Source organism: Haemaphysalis longicornis, unplaced genomic scaffold, assembly GCF_048455015.1.
Source record: "Haemaphysalis longicornis isolate Haplotype H1 unplaced genomic scaffold, Haemaphysalis longicornis Haplotype H1 scaffold_9, whole genome shotgun sequence".
Lineage (NCBI taxonomy): Eukaryota > Metazoa > Arthropoda > Arachnida > Ixodida > Ixodidae > Haemaphysalis > Haemaphysalis longicornis.
In genome coordinates, this window is record NW_027526460.1 from 140105756 (window position 1) to 140123456 (window position 17701).

Here is a 17701-nt window from a genome sequence, read left to right on the forward strand (position 1 = left end):
GCCGACCTTCTACACTTCATCAGCACCTAGCACAAATTTTTTCAATGAAATTGGCGATGGTCGATTTTTTGGCTGGGACGTTTCGCTTGGAATGACCCATACCGAATAAGTGACACCGAGTTTCGATGCCGCTGGGATGTCTGATAACCAAGGACGCCACAGCGCAACAGGGTGTGATTGCGCTATCGTCTGCTCGCCCCATAGTCCCCAAGAAATGCCCAGAAGCTGGATCATCATTAATTACAAAATGGTGGGGTCCAGTTCAGAGAAAATTCTTGTGTATATGCTTTGCTAATTTGTTCTGCTTGTATCATTTTTCTAGGGTCGTTGGGGCAGTTGGACTCCAGTGACTACTAGGCTCTCCAGTGGATTCCGGTGACGATTCACAGCATGTGTCGCCTCACATTGCACTACGATGCATTTGCTTGTGCAATAAATCATTATCTCCAGCATATTTTGCATACTTGTGTCATAACGAGGAGGCTTGGGCAGTACTGGTTTTAGATTAATGCTACACATAAAGGATGTACCCAGTGGAGATTCCAGGGGTACACAAAATGACATACCTTGGCAAAGAGTCAATTGCACAAATACCTCGGGGATGGCAGTATCAAGCCCAGGCCCCTCCTTTCTCGAACACCCTGTGCATAACACCTAGCAAAAAAAGCATGACTAGAAAGTAGTCCTCAAAATGTCCTGACGTCATACAGTAGTCCTGCGAATGTACTGTAATCATCCTTGGCTGCATCTTGAGGATGTTCTGAGGATGTGCTGAGGCCGGACAATAGGACCTTTTCAGTACCAATTGAGTATCAGAAGAGGACATACTGAGGACATCATGATGTCCTCAATAGAACGTCCTCGGGATGTGCTCAGGATGTGTTTGTGTTGTCTGGGCACGCTCATTGAATGAACGAAAAAAATGCACGAGTTTTATGGTGAATTAGGCTACAAAACTTTTTTTTTTTAAATTCGCTAATAATTCAGTTCTGAACGGGTTCGGGAGCCGGTTCGAGCTTGCGAACCGGAATTTTTTTCTGTTCGACACACACACACAGAACAAATATATATAACGATATATACATATATATATATTGAGAGGCAATGCTAGGAGACTTGGAGAACGACGTTTATTCGACGAGCTGTACCCTGGCCAGAACAGGGTCAACCACGATGGCGATGATGATGGCGCGTCCGAGAAAGACGACGAACGATGAGATGATGATGGACGCACCCAATGCAGCGACGACGACGAAACACGAAGGCGGTATTGGCCAGTCATAATACTGAGATATGGCCTGATGACGGGACATTTAAGATTCGCGCTTACAATATATATATTATAAGGGGGATTATAGCTGGTGACCAGCAAGACGCTTGGAAAGAGGCAGAGACCAGAGACGGGCAAGGAAGCGCAGACCGATGTCTCGGTGCGTTCTCTTACAGCGAGCCACTCGCGATGCTGACCGTCCCTCTTCTTCTCTCGCCCAGCGCCTTGCGCCTGCCACCATCATGCGGCACATAGCAGTCCTTCCTCCGCCACATACCCCGTCGGTTGCACAGTGGAGCCAGTATATATATATATATATATATATATATATATATATATATATATATATATATATATATATATAGCAAAGTCATGTAACTTTATTCTGATGAAGGCAAGTCCCGTTGCCGCTACGTAAGTAAACATTGTTTGTTATTGTTCTTGCTGTGTATCCGACTCTTTACTTATACTATTTCTGCGCGCTTTGTGAGTTTATCTTTCTTTCTCTCTCTCTCTCTCTCTATATATATATATATATATATATATATATATATTATATATATATATATATATAATGATAGTGAGGCGGCCCTGTCCTGCAGCTGGCGGTGCATGATCGAGAAGTGGGATTTGCAGAAATGCGTGGGCGGGGTGTGCGCCGCACGGCTCGCCTGAACACTGCAGTGATGTTTAACCAAGTAAAGTGTCCGCAAGAAACAACAGCGCTCGGAACACGGCGGTACTCAAGTAGCTTCGTTGTAAAATCGTCACCGTCACGTCAAAATATGTTCCTAGTTCAAAAACACCCTGATCGGCGGAATGGCATTTGCAGGAATATATGTGTGCGTGTGATATACAGCAGACAAATACGTCTCGGTTTTCTCGGCGCGCCGACTTCACGCCTCCAGGCAGACGTAACGCGCATGTGCCCCGGCACTGCCGTTTCGGTTTCGTATTTCATACCAATCGATAGACGCAGATCGGCGCCGAGCGAGCTTCCGAGCCAAGCCAAGTCGGAGCGCTCAGAGCGAGAAGCGAAAGCAGGTGGCGAAAGCGCAGTCGGCGCTGATTGCTGTTCGCGCAGTGGGAGACAGCGGGTGTCGAGGAGCAAAGAGGCCTTAGCGAACACGGTATTCGGTCGCTTGTCGAGCTCGCTCGGCGCAGGGCCGGTAACGAGAAAGTTGATCGTCACGACCATAGCGGCGCGCGGCGACTCTCAGTCGGGCGAAAAGTGGCCGCGGTCCTGCCGCGACTGCTGCGCGGTCCCTTGTTGCGCGTCTCGAGTGGGACAGCAGCGGATCGCCGGCGCTGGCCGTGCGTGGCCGCAGGTCTGGGTAACCTCCTGGTGAGCGGCCGCTGGCAGAGCGACGACGGAGGCGGCGGAGAAGACGACGAGACCATGTCGTCCAAGTCTAAGCGCTACTTCGTCAACACGCTGCCCGACTACGACGGCTCGCCGATCCCGCTGGAGCGCGAGCTGTGGATCGAGCGCTGCCGCGACACGGTGCAGCGCGTCTTCACGCACCAGGGCACCAGCTTCAGCGACTGCGATGGCGGCCTGTACGTCGGCGTCGCGGGGGTCGCCTTCATGGCCCACCGCGTGGCCCAGAGCCCGCACTTCGGCGCCGACCGCGCGCGGCTGCTGACCAAGGCGCAGACGTACCTGGGGCACGCGCTCAGCTACGCCGACCAACCGCAGGTGCGCGCCGACCGGGCCATGCAGTCCGCTTTCCTGCTCGGCAGCGCGGGCGTCTGGGCGCTCGCCGCCGTGGTCGCCGCCGAGGTCGGACGACACGACGACTGCGACAACTTCCTGGCCAGGTGCGTGAGGGAAGACTCCCTATTGCCGTTCCTCGCCCCTTTGCCTCCTTCACGTTCTCCTCCCTGTTGACTGCAGGCCGCGGCTGCGACGTGACTCGCGTGTAGCAGCGCCGAAACAGCGGCGGTGCGCGATTGAGGTTGTTTATGCGGTATAATTAATCGCGCTCGCTCGTTCTCGCAGTCTGTAAACAAGATAAAAGCGACGCGGCGACTCGAAGGCGTACGACTGATAGGCAGCCTGAATAGCGACAAAACACTGCTCTTGCGCGTATTCCTTTCCCTGCTTTGTCCGTCGTCTTGTGCTTGCGAGCGATTTATCACTTCGCGCGAAGTTGCGTGAAAAAAAAAAAAAAAAAGCATACGAAGTGAAACCGCTTTCAAGTGTGAATGAAGACAGCACGTAGCTCTCAGTGAGAACCTTTTTTAGCTGGAACGGAGTTTAGCTCCTCCAGTGCTGGAAAACAGAACAGTAACCTGTAGATAGTGCAAGCGGTTGCATGGCAGCAGCAGAATGGGGTAGGCAAGTTGGGTAGTTGTGCTTTTTCATTGCAGAAAGTGTTTCGTCAACGTTTTTCTTCACATTGGCATTGATACCTGCAGTTAGGTCTCAGAGACCTGGTTAACGCGAACGACATTTCTCCAGCTTTGCCGTCATGTGCTCCACAAATTAATGTTACTGTCTTGTTTAAAACATTTTTGGCTGCTTGCTGCATATACTTCGTATATTGATCACTTAGACATAATAAAAGAAAAACTGTTTAGCTTATAATTTGTACTGTCGTCAGTTGCCCGATACATAACTATAAAATTCTTCCCGGTTGCCATAACTGTGCAGTTGCAGAAAAATTACATGCTTGAAGTATTGATCTTGAAATTTTGAGGTGAGTCAAGCCAGAAGGAGGAAACATGGCCATCGATTTGTGAGTTTCTCTGTAGACATGGGTTTTTAGCATTTTCTCTCCACCATTTGTGATTGTTACTCGCGTAATGAATGCACTTTTCTTCGAAAAAATTGATTCAAATTTAGGGGTGCATTCATTACGCGCGGGCAAATTTATCACGAAAAATTTTTGAGCACAAAAAATGCAACTAAGTTGTGGGTCCAAATTTTTACGGTAGGTCTCACGAACATAATTCAAGTAACAAATAAAAACATAATGAAAATTGCAAAGTGACGAAAATGCGGTGTTTTCATGAATTGCGGAACACGCCGGAACGAGTTTGCTGCGAGGTGACAACAGTTCGACTAAGAAGTTGCTGCCACTCTCACAGTGCAGAACAGACATGGCTCCCTACGCAGCGACCCGAGCGCGTTTTTTTCTTTGTCTTGTGAGTACATTATGTGCATTTAGTGAGTTTATTCCTCATTAATATTGAACATGTGCTTGTTGATATCGCTAATATCGGCAAGTCTGCCGCAATAACGTAGCCATGTCCTCTTTGACAGGGAAGGAAAACGGGTGCGCACGACCATTATCAGCCAGACTTGGCACCCATACGACATATTGCTGCACCTAGTTCAGGGGGTGCTCATGGCGCGGGAAAATAAATAAAATTCAACTTTGACGACAAACTTCAGGGGTGCGATTATTATGCGAGTAAATACGGTATTTCAACAGGACGTTTTTTTTTTTTCTTTTTTAAACCCGAGTGGAAACGTGAAATAACCTGTGCCAATTTTACTTTTCATTCGTGGCTCAGCATTATTCACCGACAGTGCATTATATTCGCATGCCTCGTGGCTGTCAAATGTTGCCTGGTGGTGTGTGTAACGTAAATAGAACAAATAAATATAAAACTTGCTATGTAAAAACAGCTCAAAAGTTGCTGCAGTTTCATGTGAACAAACAATGGCTCGAGTTGCAAAATGCCTTGCCTAGAGGTTCATGATGGCCAGCACAGACGAAAGACAAGAAGAGAAAGGACGACACAAGTGCTGTCTAGCCGCTGAACTTGTATTAGAAAAACGCGTGCTATATGAGCAAAAAAAAACTGGGATGAAAAAAAAACACGCAAAAATCAAAACGGCTCAAAAATTTTGCAACCAGTTTACGCACCCGACTTGTCTTGGAAGACTACCTCATCATCTGTTAGCGAAATTGAAAGTTGGCTCATGCACATGTCTCCGCTTTTGAAAATCTCATAAGCTTCGGCAATTTCCCTCGTGTGCTGGCTCTTGTTCCCATCATCACGACTGTCCGATTGAACTGCGGAGCACAGCTACATTCCTTGTCGGCACAAAATATACATTCCTGATCACACCGACGTAAAAATCTTGTTGAGTGCTGACCGTCATGAACGTAGTCAAACTCACCCAATTCACTACGTTACTGCCTAGAGGTGTTTACATTGTAGCTTGGGTGAGACATAATTGACAGAGGTTGTCTTGGACGTGAACTGTGGGCGCGGAAAAACGTGAGATTCAGTGTCCAAGAACATCTGCTAGCTCATCTCTTCTGTTTATCCTTTATAATTTATTGCCGTACGGCACTTGGCAGTTTATTCTGCTTCTGTCCATGCTACCTGTTTGGCTCACCCTTGCTTTCTTTGTTTTTTCTTCTAAATTTATTTCCACTTTATTGGTGACTTCGGGACGGTTTGTTTTGCGATGAGATCAATAGCCAGCGCCTTTAAATCTCATTCCTAATTAGCTTAAAGTTGAACAACTGTATTTCATGTTAAAGCTTCGTAAATTCTTGCTGGGGCTCAAACAGCTGCCCAAGCAGCAACTGGAAGTCTTTGATGACAGGTTTGTAAGCAACGAAGTTGTATTCGTTGGAGTGATGGCTTTAGAAATGTTTCAAAATATATAAAAAGTGTGGGATCATTTATTCTTAAACACAGCCTCATTTGTATTTGTTCCTGCCATTTTAGGACTCTAAATGAACAAATGTTGCACGTCTTCCTAGCGGTCAGTCTTGAAAGGTTTTGTTTAATGGTAAACGCCTTGCAAAGCAGTGTGCAGTAAAGACATATCGTTTGGCCTTCTTTTGCAAGTCAGCTGTGGACTCCTTTGTGGCGCCGTGTTGTCATATTTTGTCCTCTCCCTTCACGTCTTAAGTGATGAAAAAAGCCTTGCTGCAGTATGCATGTAGGCGCCCTGTGTTTGTGTGCTTACCATAGGCATAGCTTTTGTGGCTGCACACCAAATGGGAAGAAGCAGACCGTTTCTCAGTAGCATAGCTGTCTTGTAGCCATTGCTGGTACCATGATGGCTAGTACCATGAATCCCCACCGTTTCCGTCTTAAGAGTGGCTTGCTGATCAAGTCATGCGTATGCAGCGTAAAAAGGTCTGCTATACTACGCAGACTTTTGAATTATGAAGTGGGGGGGACGTGGCAAGTAAAACTATTCTTGTTGTTTATTGACCAAATAAACATCAGTTTCACCAATATCAGTTTCACCAAGCATCAGTTTCACCAATAAGAAAGCTCCTTTACATTTTCAGTATAAAATTCAGGATACTGAAGTGGTCAAGGTTGGCCAGGTAAAGTATTTAGGTGTCACCTTTTCTAGTAATTTATCCTGAGAAAGCCATATTGACAACATATGTAGTAAAGCACTAGGCAAGCTAAACTTCTTAAGAAGGCGCCTATGCCAGGCACCCTTAAATCCAAGGCACCCTTAATGCCTATAAATCTCTGATTAAGCCAACTCTAGAGTGCGCCGACATTATATGGAGCCCCCACCAAAAATAGTTAGTATACAAACCTGAACACGTCCAAAGAAAGATACTATATATTTCATACAATGGCAAGGGCTGCTTACATAGGTGAAGTTGCTGCTTCATACTTTGAAGCAACAGTTTTCAAAAAACAACAGTAGGACCATAGGGGTGCTACACCTAGGCAATGATTGCACGCTTCATTCAGTCTTGACAGACAAGAACAGATCTCAACAGAAAAATGGCTGCATATCTGCTCCTTCTGTTGCAAATGTCGACGGAAGACGATAGTCGACTGGCGCCCCAACGAAATAAATGCCTCCCTTCTCTTTTTGCTCACCTCTCATGCTGTTCCTCCCAAGGTAACATGGTAGAGTTTCCTCAATTCAGTTTAAATTTACCGCGTTCTACTGCTCCAAGTCAGGTGCCTCGATGCCAGCACTGCTGTACGGCGGAGACGCGCGTGAATTGAGGCACCCTACTAGAACGTTTATAGAACCATGTTGCCCTACTCTACGGACGTTTCAAGCAGAATGTGGAACCTATTCAGTGGAACCTTTCGCTGCTGTTGCCATTTGATTTCTTAAATGCCGCCAGGAGCTATGGTAGCACGGGTAACAGCAGGTGACGCTTTTCTGCTCTTGATGTAGTATTTCACTTGCTGTCGCAAATACCAGGCATCCATCAATTTTTTCATAAAGGAACACTGCAAATATCACTCACGTATTGATTTTCTGCCTTATATTTGTATAATGTCCTGTTTTGGTATAAACACTGACACCAGACTTGCACATTTAGATTTAGCTGTAGGTCTATAAGGCTATTGCACAGCTTCTGTTTTGCTTTGGCTGGGTGGTTGAATCGAGTCACAGACAGACAGACAGACCAAAATTTCTACGTCTAAGTAGCCTGAGAAAGACTATCGTCCTTAAAACTGGGCTTAAGCCAGGCTATTGGCCATATGTTTATGCTTTTGTCTGCTTCACTTCACTCTTCTCGCAATTCTTATTCATTACTGCACCTTGGTATGCATGTAAAGAAAAGGATGATGCTGGTTCCCTTTCTCCCTCTCCCTTGCACTGTGCACTGCACAGATAGTGCTTCATTTGCAGTGGCTTCAGCTTACTGCAGCCTACATCAGGCGGTTATTGCAATTGTGTATTATTTCGGTCTAGCAGGTCGGGCCTGCAGCAGAGGTTGAGAGAGTATCGAACTGCTTTGAATATTGACAACACTTCAACGTTCAGTGTTTTGAATTCGTGCATTCAAATGTACTTGGAATTTTGTGGAGTCATTGTCGGAGACTCGAGTGTTCACAGGTCCCCACTTAAAATGCATCAGCGCTTGGGGTGTGGCTACCAATCTGCAGCCTCTGGCAACAGGAAGGAAACGGCATGGTTAGGGCTGCAGGCCAGCTTGACCATGCATGGAGAAATGTTCCTTGTTTGACCGCGAGAAAGGAAACTGCTGTGTTTTCAGTCCTCTTTTTCGAGCATTGTCAGCTGGGACTCCAGTAGCACAGCTTGTGCTTTGGGGAACGTGCTCCACTTTCGATACCGGTGAAGCGTTTGTGTGTTTTTCAAAATTGCTGTTGCCGACAGTGGGGTGTAGACTTGGGCACGCGAAACTGTCGAAGCAACTTGCTGTCTGCCTTTGGTGTCATCCTTCTTGGGATCGCCAAAGCTAGCTGAGACCCACCGCTGGTGTCTTGCAGGTATGCGGCGGTGGCTGATGTCTGCACGCCCGTCAAGTTCCTGGACTGCGGCAGTGATGAGCTGTTTGTGGGTCGAGCAGGGTATCTCACTGGCCTTCTCTACCTACGCTCAAGACTGGGCAGAGAGGTGAGCACTGTGATGGGGGGCTTCAAACAGCATGGATGCCGGAAACTTTACCCTCTTCCTGCCTGTTAGTTGGCTGGGGAGGCAATTCAAGCATCATTCATTTACGAAGCAAAGAGCTCATTCTTGTTCCATGTCATCCGTGGTCATATTTTGTTCAAGGGCAGCTGAAAGAAGTTACCGCACACGGTTATCCTGGTCAGTGTTGTTTATAGGCTTAACAGTGCACATAGGCAAGGCACTGCTTTTGTCACGCTGCATGCACAACTAAGCAGGAAATTTTAACAGGGCACACGCGTGGAGCCACGTGTGGAATATATGTTACATGTTTTTAAGGCTGTGCGTCGATAAATCTTTAATTTATTACCAGATTTTAATCAAGTAAATAATTGAATAAGGCTCACTGGTCCAGCTATTAGTATCAAGCTTACTTGGCTAGACATTACTAAAGATCTGCTACATGTGGTTGTGGGATAAGAGGGCTTTACACTTAAACCGGCCATGAAGATAAAACACAAGTTTGGTTCATTTGAAAGATTGCCTCGTTAGAATCATACTGACAACATTTCTAATGCAAACTTCACTCAAATAAGCTACATAATTCGGAAAAAAGGGAATGGCCATGCAACCCACTAGCTCATTTCCCGGAACAGAACCTATGATGTCATAAGGCCTGCTGTGCAATCGGCTGAGACCGGCAAAAGCAAACGCAAATTAGGCAGGGCTTACAAGCTTGCCATATGAGCTATTTGCGCTTAAATGTAGGGCACATTCTTTTGATGGCAGTAAGAATTGTGGGGTGCACAATTAAAGTTACGAATGCACACGTAAACACCGAAGCAGTTAGTGCGGCATTGTGCTGGCTGACCGCTAACACAGCCGTCGGACGCGCTGGACTTGTCTGAAACAATACTGACCAACGTACACAAGCGGCACGGTCGCTTACGTGACCATGTTTGTCGAGTCATAGCTTGAGTTTTAGGAATAGATGAGTATGAACTGCAATGAAAATACGGCAGGTGTAGAAGTCCGGCCAGAAGGAAAGTGCAAACACTGGCACTTCAGCAGTATTGCAGCGCCGTCTATGAAAGTGGGTGATAAACAAGATAATTAATCGGGTGCCTCGGTGATGGGAGCAGCCCTGGTGAGCAGGCTATATTTAGTTTCAAGGCCCTGCTCTTAATACATCATTGTTGACGACACGAAAACACACGATTTAGCGGGAAAATTGAAATTTTGGGCTAAATTGTTTAATTTTTCAGTGAAAAAGCAACTTCCATTGGTTGCCCCACCATTCTTACTGCTATAAAATGAATATGCATTACATTTAGGCGAAAATGGCTCATTCTGCAAGCTTATAAGCCCTGCCTAACTTGCGTTTGCTTTTTCCAGCCTCAGCCAATAATATGTCATAGGTTTTAGTGTCGGAAAGGAGCTTGTGGGTTGCATGGCTATTCTGTTTTTAACTAATTATATAAGTTATTTGAGTGAATTTTGAGGGCCAATGTTATTCTAATGAGGTAATATTTCAAATAAGCGAAACCTGCATTTTGTCTTCATGGCCTCTTTAAAGGAGCCATGAAGACAAAATACAAGTTGGGTTTATTAGAAAGACTGCTTAGTCCCGATAACAATGATACTAATATCATCGCAATCTTCGAACAAATAACGGAAATATTAAAGAAAACGTGTGAAGCAGTCGCGACCCCCTAGCCGATTTCCCGCAACTTTTCTATGACGTCACGGAACCTTGTTTGTGCGATTGGCGGCTGCCTAACTGACCTTTCGCGACGATACATGACTGGACGCCTGTAATGGGGCCTCTAGTTCCATTTGACCGCATCACTTGAATGCTAACGTGCAGTTAACGCACTAAAAATTATGTTTTATTGTTGGCCCGTGTGACGTCATTCTTGCTCATAACACGTCACTGTGGTGCAAAATTTGAAAGTGTTTAAATACTTCTTGCTTTTTTTTTCGTTAAAAAAAGCATCTTTTGTGGCTGTAATGGAGCTAAGTAAGATACTGAATCCTAGTTCTTTCAAATTAAACGAAGTTGTACGTATTTTCTCTTCATGGCTCCTTTAAGCAGCTGTCTGAGTACAAAGCTTATGCTTTTGCTGCTTATTCTGAAGGAAAGAAAAACAGGTTGCAAAAATGCAAAAACCTTTGTCAGAAGGGCAGTTGGATTGCTTGAAAGGCTGTGAGGAAAAATGCCTAGAAGTACAGCATTACCCACAACCATAATTCTAAATGTACAGTCATGAAAGGGGAAAAAAAATACCTTTGAGCTAGATATTTTTAATTTGTGTAAAATTTATAGGTTAAAACATTGTGAGCCCCAAATGCTTTTTTTTTTTCTGTCTCACAGAAATTGTTTTACACGCATGGGAGTCTGGAATGGGGATTACTGGTTTTGTCTAAATATTGCTACTAGGCTGCTTCGGTGCTTTTTTTTTAGCAAGTAAAGAAAGTGGGTAATCCGGATGTGCATTTTCACTGATTGTTTAAGAGACTTGACTGCTAACCATTGTATTAATGAAATGATAGCTAGATTGTTAGCCAATCAATTTCACAGCATTTGTATTGAACTGTTTTACTGGGAGTAGATTGCTCAAAAGCCTTCTTTTGATTGGCAGCTTCGAAATATTTGGCCTCAAGTTTTATGCTGAAGAACACTAAATAAAAAATGGTGGCAGCATTATCCCTGAGAATTTGCAATTTATTTAGCATTCTCTGCAGACCAGGCAGTGCGCGACTACAGTCGAACACGGATATATCAAACTCCAAAGGGATCACGAAATAGTTCGATATATGAAAAATTCGATATAAAAAACATGGGCTGTGAGACCTCACCTGTGGCGGAGGACTACTTACCGATCGGCGCGTTCAAGAATGACAACTAATTCCGCACTAACGACGCAACAGGATGCTTTATTTGCGTGAAAAGAAATCGCTGATCTTGGCCTGCTTCTTCGTCCTGTACATGGAATTAAAGACGCTGGTCTCGATCTTCTCGAGGCTATCCAGGTGTGACAGCCCAGTTCTTCCCATGTCGCCGTAACTACGTAGAATTAAGCTGAACGCAGCCGCCAGTTCACCGGCGGAGTACGATCGTGTAGCCGCATCCTTGTCCGGACGATCTTCGCCACTCGAGCTATCAGCCTGGGTTCTGGCTGGCCCATGCTCTGGAATACCTTGGTAAATGCGAGGTAGAATTAGGTAATGGCTGTATCGTGGTCTATGAGAAGTGTGTGGCTCATGGGGAGATTTCTGTTCCACGATGTGGCGCCAACTCGGTTGTCATGTCCGGACAGGTGGTGCCTGACGAGAAGATCGCCATGCTGCTGCACGCCATGGTGCAGTCTGGCCGGGAGTATGCCAAGAAGCACCGCTGCCCCTGCCCGCTCATGTACGCCTACTATGACGTTGAGTACCTGGGTGAGCTCTCTCTCGCTCTCTCCCCCTCTCGGCCGGCTGTGCTTGTAGACTGGGCAACCACTGGTGTGTCTGAGTGGCTGATGTGTCAGTTGATTTCGGGTCCTTTGCTTTCTTCACACCCATCTCACACATTCGTTGTTGCCTGTGTTTAACAGTGCGCGCTACCTTGCCTTTGTTTCATTAAGACCACGTAATCATGCTTGATTGACCGTCTCTCTGTTGCTGTCAAAGGTTTGCGGGTTGAACACCCCATTGGGGCAGCCATAAACCTAGCAGCCTCGCTTTCCTAATGTGTCGCACGCTTGTTGTATCTCTATCTCTTCGTTAGACCTGTGGCCTGTGCATTGCAAGTGAGTGAGATAGCAGGAACGGTTGCTAGTTCAAGAATTTATCTGGCAACTACGAAAAAAAGAAGGGTGTGTTTTGGAAAATGGATGTGTTTTGCACTGCAGAAGTTGTAGCAGAACTAAGCTTAACTGCCTGGAAAACACCTCAAAAAGGAACATATCAATGTAGTCCCTTGAAAGGTGTATGCGATCGCAATAGTGTATTGGCACAGTAGATATTTTTTTTTTTAGGTGATGGCAATGGAAGACTGTTAATTCAGTATTACTTCAATATTAATTTTGTTGTGAGAAAAAAAAAACTACTGTGGTAGGAAATCTGGCAATCTTATCCTGGAGTCCATGTACTGGATTGTCTGCCTCGTGCCCCGATCGCTTCTGTTAAATGGCAGTCCAGCTGAAGCTGAAGAACTTTTAGTTTTCCACCTCAGCTACCATGTTTCTGCTGGAGGGGAACCTATCGTGTATCAACTCATATAGTAATGACACTTCATTTTTCAAAACGTTTATGCAAATACACTGGCTACTAAAAATTTGGTTATACTTAAGAGGCTAAAAACTAAACATAAGCAGTACCATATTTTCTCAAGTCTGACAATGCCTCCACATGTTTTTTATTGTTGGAAGGGTTATTTTAAAATGAACCATATTTAAAACAAAACATGCACACTTTCAACTTGGCCCTGCAGTTTTTGTGCTGTCATGACTCCGACACACATCGTCGAGCCAGCTTTCTTTGTTTTTTGTTTTGTTTTTTGCTGCGTTTTCTCATTCTTGTGCAATGTGAACATCAAGCTCACTGTTGCACAGCATGTTCCTCAGCGTCACACGCATGCCATCCCTTCCCCTGACCTCTCTGTGCATCTGCAGGGGCGGCCCATGGCCTGTCGTCGATCCTGCTGACCCTGCTGCACTTCCCCTGGTTTGTGGCGGGTGACCCAACGGTGGAGCGTGACGTCCGGGCCTCGGTGGACTTCCTGCTGCACGTTCAGACGCCCCGCGGCAACTTCCCCTGCGACCTGGAGGACATCACCAAGCCCCGCCGCTCGCAGGACGAGCTCGTCCACTGGTGCCACGGAGCCCCCGGTGAGCGAGGGGGACAGTCTCTCTTCTTCTCCTCCCCCTCTCTCCTCTATTAGTGCGACCGAGGACCTCGACTGGTTACCGCTGTTATGATGATGATGATGATGTTTGGGTTTTTATTGCGCAAGGCCGACTGAGGGCAAAGAGCGCCGCTGGTCCTCGGCTGGGCACCGTTGTGAGGCCTACTTCTCGGGTTAATTTCACTGAGCCTTACGACGTGCGAATTCACTTTTAACTCATTATGTCAAGCTATCTATGCCAGTTGAAGACATTGGAGCTAAAAGCATAACGCTAGGCTTAATGTCAGTCCCCCTATGAGGCTGTTTTTTTCTCTCTCTGTTATTGTAACAGCTAGCACCTCTGCTGGTTGTCCCTGTTAGGCCCACATCTAGGCTTAACGTTGCTGAGCTATACGACGTGCCAATCCACATCAAACTCGTTGCTTGTCAAGCAGTGGGCCCCGGTTGACAACGTTAGAGCTCAAAAGCTAATCAGGCCTAATGTTAGGTCTAAATGGCTTAGGATTAGGCCATCAATGGATTAGGCCATCAGGCCTAATGTTAGGCCTAAAATTAGGCCAACACATACCTGCATTCACGCTGTTTACACAATCTGTTGGGGCAATGCCGTACAATCACAGGCTTCAGCAGATGGTGCACGAGGGTGTTAGTAGTAGAGGAACGGCGTGTTATACCTGTGTTCGCATAGCCAAGCAAGCACAGCATTTAACATGCTTTGCTACTCTCCTAATTGCTACTTCTGTAGTTAGCATGCTCAAATGACTGGAATAGAGTTGGAAGGCCACAGCACATTCAGTAGGCCCTCCTTTGCCAGTGGCTTTACAAAGGCCAAGGGTTTCATTACCATACAGACCTAAATTTGCCAAATCTTATTTTCAACTTAATGACATTACTCTTAATCTCTTAGCGCCATCAGCCAGTTTGTCTGCCATCTTTCAGTTTACAATGCCGATGCCACTGAATTCCCAGTGACCCGGTACGGTTGAAAGTGTGGGCTTGTGCACTATTCCCAGAAAAGATTGGGAGCTCATTCCTTGTGACTATGTTTGCGTAAAGCACTTCTCGGAGAGTGACATAGAGAGGTGGCGGTATTATGGTGAGCTTGGTGGCGAAGTCCTTCTATTAGACAAACCTAAACGGCCTGTCCTGTTACCAGACCCCGTGCCGTCAATATTTCTGAGCTGTCCCACCTACTTGTCTTCTGTTCGCAAAAAGAGAAAGCCAACTGGACCCATTGTGACGGGCGCGAAGCATGCCAAGATGAAGACATTGGTGGTTGAAGATGCCAACATGCACGCTACTGGAGACGGTGAGGAAAATGAGGTGGTGTGTCCTGTCACCTTCTACATTGTTCATGAGCCGGCGATCCGCAGTGCTAGCACCAATGCTCCGAACTGTGAGGAAACAAGCAACGGCATCTCCGCTGTTGGAAGCGACGATAACAGACTCTGTGCCGTTATTTATGGTGTCGCTTACGTGCATACGCAAATCGAGACTCCGAAATTGAAGTCGCCTGAGACGTGCTTGTTAGATAGGTAAGTTGGTAGGAGAGCTTGTTAGATAAGTTAGTAGGAGAACAAGAAATCATCATGCCTGGCGTTGCTTGGAGCCAACAAGACGTTGTAAAAGGAGCAGTCAGCATCTGCTTTGTCAAGATCAAGAAGCCATCACCAATGATCCGGTTGTTCGTAAACAAAAGTCTCGAATTCACTGTTTGCAAGGGGAGCGTAAATGTGATGGAGTACGTCCGGAGTACAGCGTGAGGTTAACAGCATGGTAGTGAACGTTCCCACAGGTACCCACCATGCTATTGCTGTTGCGCAAATTTTCGAGACTTTCCACAAGAAACATGTATGTCGCAGTGGTCTGGCACAGCAAAAATTTCCCGGGATCAAACTCGAATGTGGCTCCATGATGCGACTGGATTTTGGCAGCGTAGAAGGTAGTTTGTTCCTCCTCCTCCTCATTGATAGCCTAGAAGATCAATGCAGTGCGTGCAAGATGTTGTCTAACACATTATGGGTCCACAAAATTTGAAAGGAAAAGTGCAAGAAGGAGACACGAGTACGAACCCGCCGCGGTGGCTCAGTGGCTAAGGCGTTGCGCTGCTGAGCACGAGGTCGCGAATTCGATTCCCGGCCACGGCGGCCGCTTTTCTGATGGAGGCGAAAATCAAAAACGCCCGTGTGTACGAGATTTCGGCGCACGTTAAAGATCCCCAGGTGGTCAAAATTAATCCGGAGCCCTCCACTACGGCGCGCCTCATAGCCTGCGTTGCGTCGGCGCGTTAAACCCTACAATCATATCAATCAGAGACACGAGTACGACTTCCCTTCAGTCCAGCAAAAAAAAAAAAAATTAAGGTTGAAGCCTTGGGAAGGCAGCATACTGTTTGCTACCACTCTAAGAAACGACTTTTGGAGAGGAAAAAGCACTCGAGGCTGACCTTGTAAAATGCAAAGAGCAGCTGAAGGAATTGAGAGAACAGCTTGGACGAGTTCAAGCAAAAGGCATGCTTTCTAGAGACTCACAGTTTGCTCCTGAAGGAATATGTAAAAGCTGCTAAAACTTTGTCGAAACGAGGAATATAATCAAGACTGCGCTATAATCAAGACTGGCTATTGCTCTGCCTACCTGGTTGTTGCTCTGCCTGCCTCTACACATTCAACAGTCCTCTGGCTACAGATTTCTGTGCGACAATAACATTCTGTCTTTGCCATGCGTGAAAACAATCAGAAAGTGTCTTTTCATGGTGTGAATGAAATGGGGTTTTGATGCCAGTTTTTTTTTTTAAGCATTATTAACCAAACTGGATTCGAAAGCTGAGTTCAGGAGACATGGCATTCTTCTGTTAGATGAAACCCTGGTGAGAGAGCAGAAAAGTGTCGACTCCGAAACGCTAACGTTTCGGAGGTGACACGAAACACGTCTCGTGGACTATGGCGAGGAAGATAAGCAATGCTCCGAGCTGGCAAATCATGCACTATTCTTTATGTTTTGCCCCTTTGGGGACAGTTATGTGCGACCGATTGGTGCATTTGCATCAAAGGGAGCAACTAACGCCACAGTACCAAGCCGGTTGGTTCTTGAAGGCGACTGTCATGCTTGAAAACACTGGCGCACAAGTTGATGGCATTGTCTGTGACGAAGTGGCAACTAATAGGAAAATGTGGATGCACCTGGGCGTCAGTCGAAAACTCGATGAGGCAAAGAATTTTATCGAGCACCCCTTAAATGGGGAGCGTGAGGTATTCGTCTTTTCTGATGTGCTGCATCTGTTGAAGTGCATCAGGAGCAGATTACTTAGTAAGCAGCGCCTTCTCAAGGTGAACGGCCAGTGGGCAAAGTGGTCTTTGTACATGGCCGTGTATAAGGAAGACTGCAAGAACAGGGGGTGCTTAAATGTTTGCCCAAAGATTATGGGACACCACATATACCCGTCAAAAATGGAGCTCATGCGCATGAAACTGGCAACGGAAGTCTTCAGCCGGTCCATTCTTCGGGTCTCAAATTCTACACCGACCAAAAAGTTATAGATTCCCATGATGCCGCGGGAACAATAGCTTTCACGGAAAAGATGACCGATCTTTTTGATGCTATGAACAGACGGCATCCAACAGAACTTCGGGTCTCAAATTCTACGCTGATCAAAAAGTTATAAATTCCCATGATGCCGTGGGAAGAATAGCTTTCACGGAAAGGATGACCGACCTTTTTGATGCTATGAACAGATGGCATCCAACAGAAGGAGTGTGAAATAGCAGCCCTGACCCCGCTGTGTTTAAAGACTCAGTTCAGTGTCTTGACAACTGGGAATGGGAACTTAATCAGGCGCCATTATGAAGGCAAGTTTTCTCACTCAAACAACTGCAGAAGGCCTTCATGTCACAATGCTTTCTACCCTTGCGCTAACAGAGTATCTATTAGGTAAGTGCAATTTCAAATACGTCCTGACGGCGAAATTCAATCAGGACCCCCTTGGGAGATTCTTTGGAAAGGCAAGACAAGCAGCTTGTGACAGCGACCATTCCGACATGCCAACATTCCTGCAGTTGTACCGCATGCTTTCTGTCTACTGCCTGCTGAAACCACCCAAATTCGAGAACTGAGAAGTGATTGAAGAAAATCCAGCCCTTGACCTCTCAGAATTCCGCAAAATCTTCCAGAAAGCCGATACTGACCCTTCACATCTCGAACAGCTGAAGGCAAAGTTGATTGA

The 17701-nt window shown here is 46.2% G+C and overlaps 1 protein-coding gene across 1 annotated transcript in view; it reads left to right on the forward strand.

Annotated features, from left to right (window-relative positions):
• Positions 1-2317: 2317 nt before the first annotated feature.
• Positions 2318-17701, forward strand: part of LOC144152815 (lanC-like protein 3) — a 38566-nt gene continuing 23182 nt past the window's right edge. The window contains exons 1-4 of the mRNA XM_077684285.1: positions 2318-3091; positions 8471-8597; positions 11912-12035; positions 13250-13465. Coding sequence (XP_077540411.1) covers positions 2670-3091; positions 8471-8597; positions 11912-12035; positions 13250-13465 — 889 coding nt within the window. The 5' untranslated portion in view covers positions 2318-2669. The remainder of the gene's footprint in view (positions 3092-8470; positions 8598-11911; positions 12036-13249; positions 13466-17701) is intronic.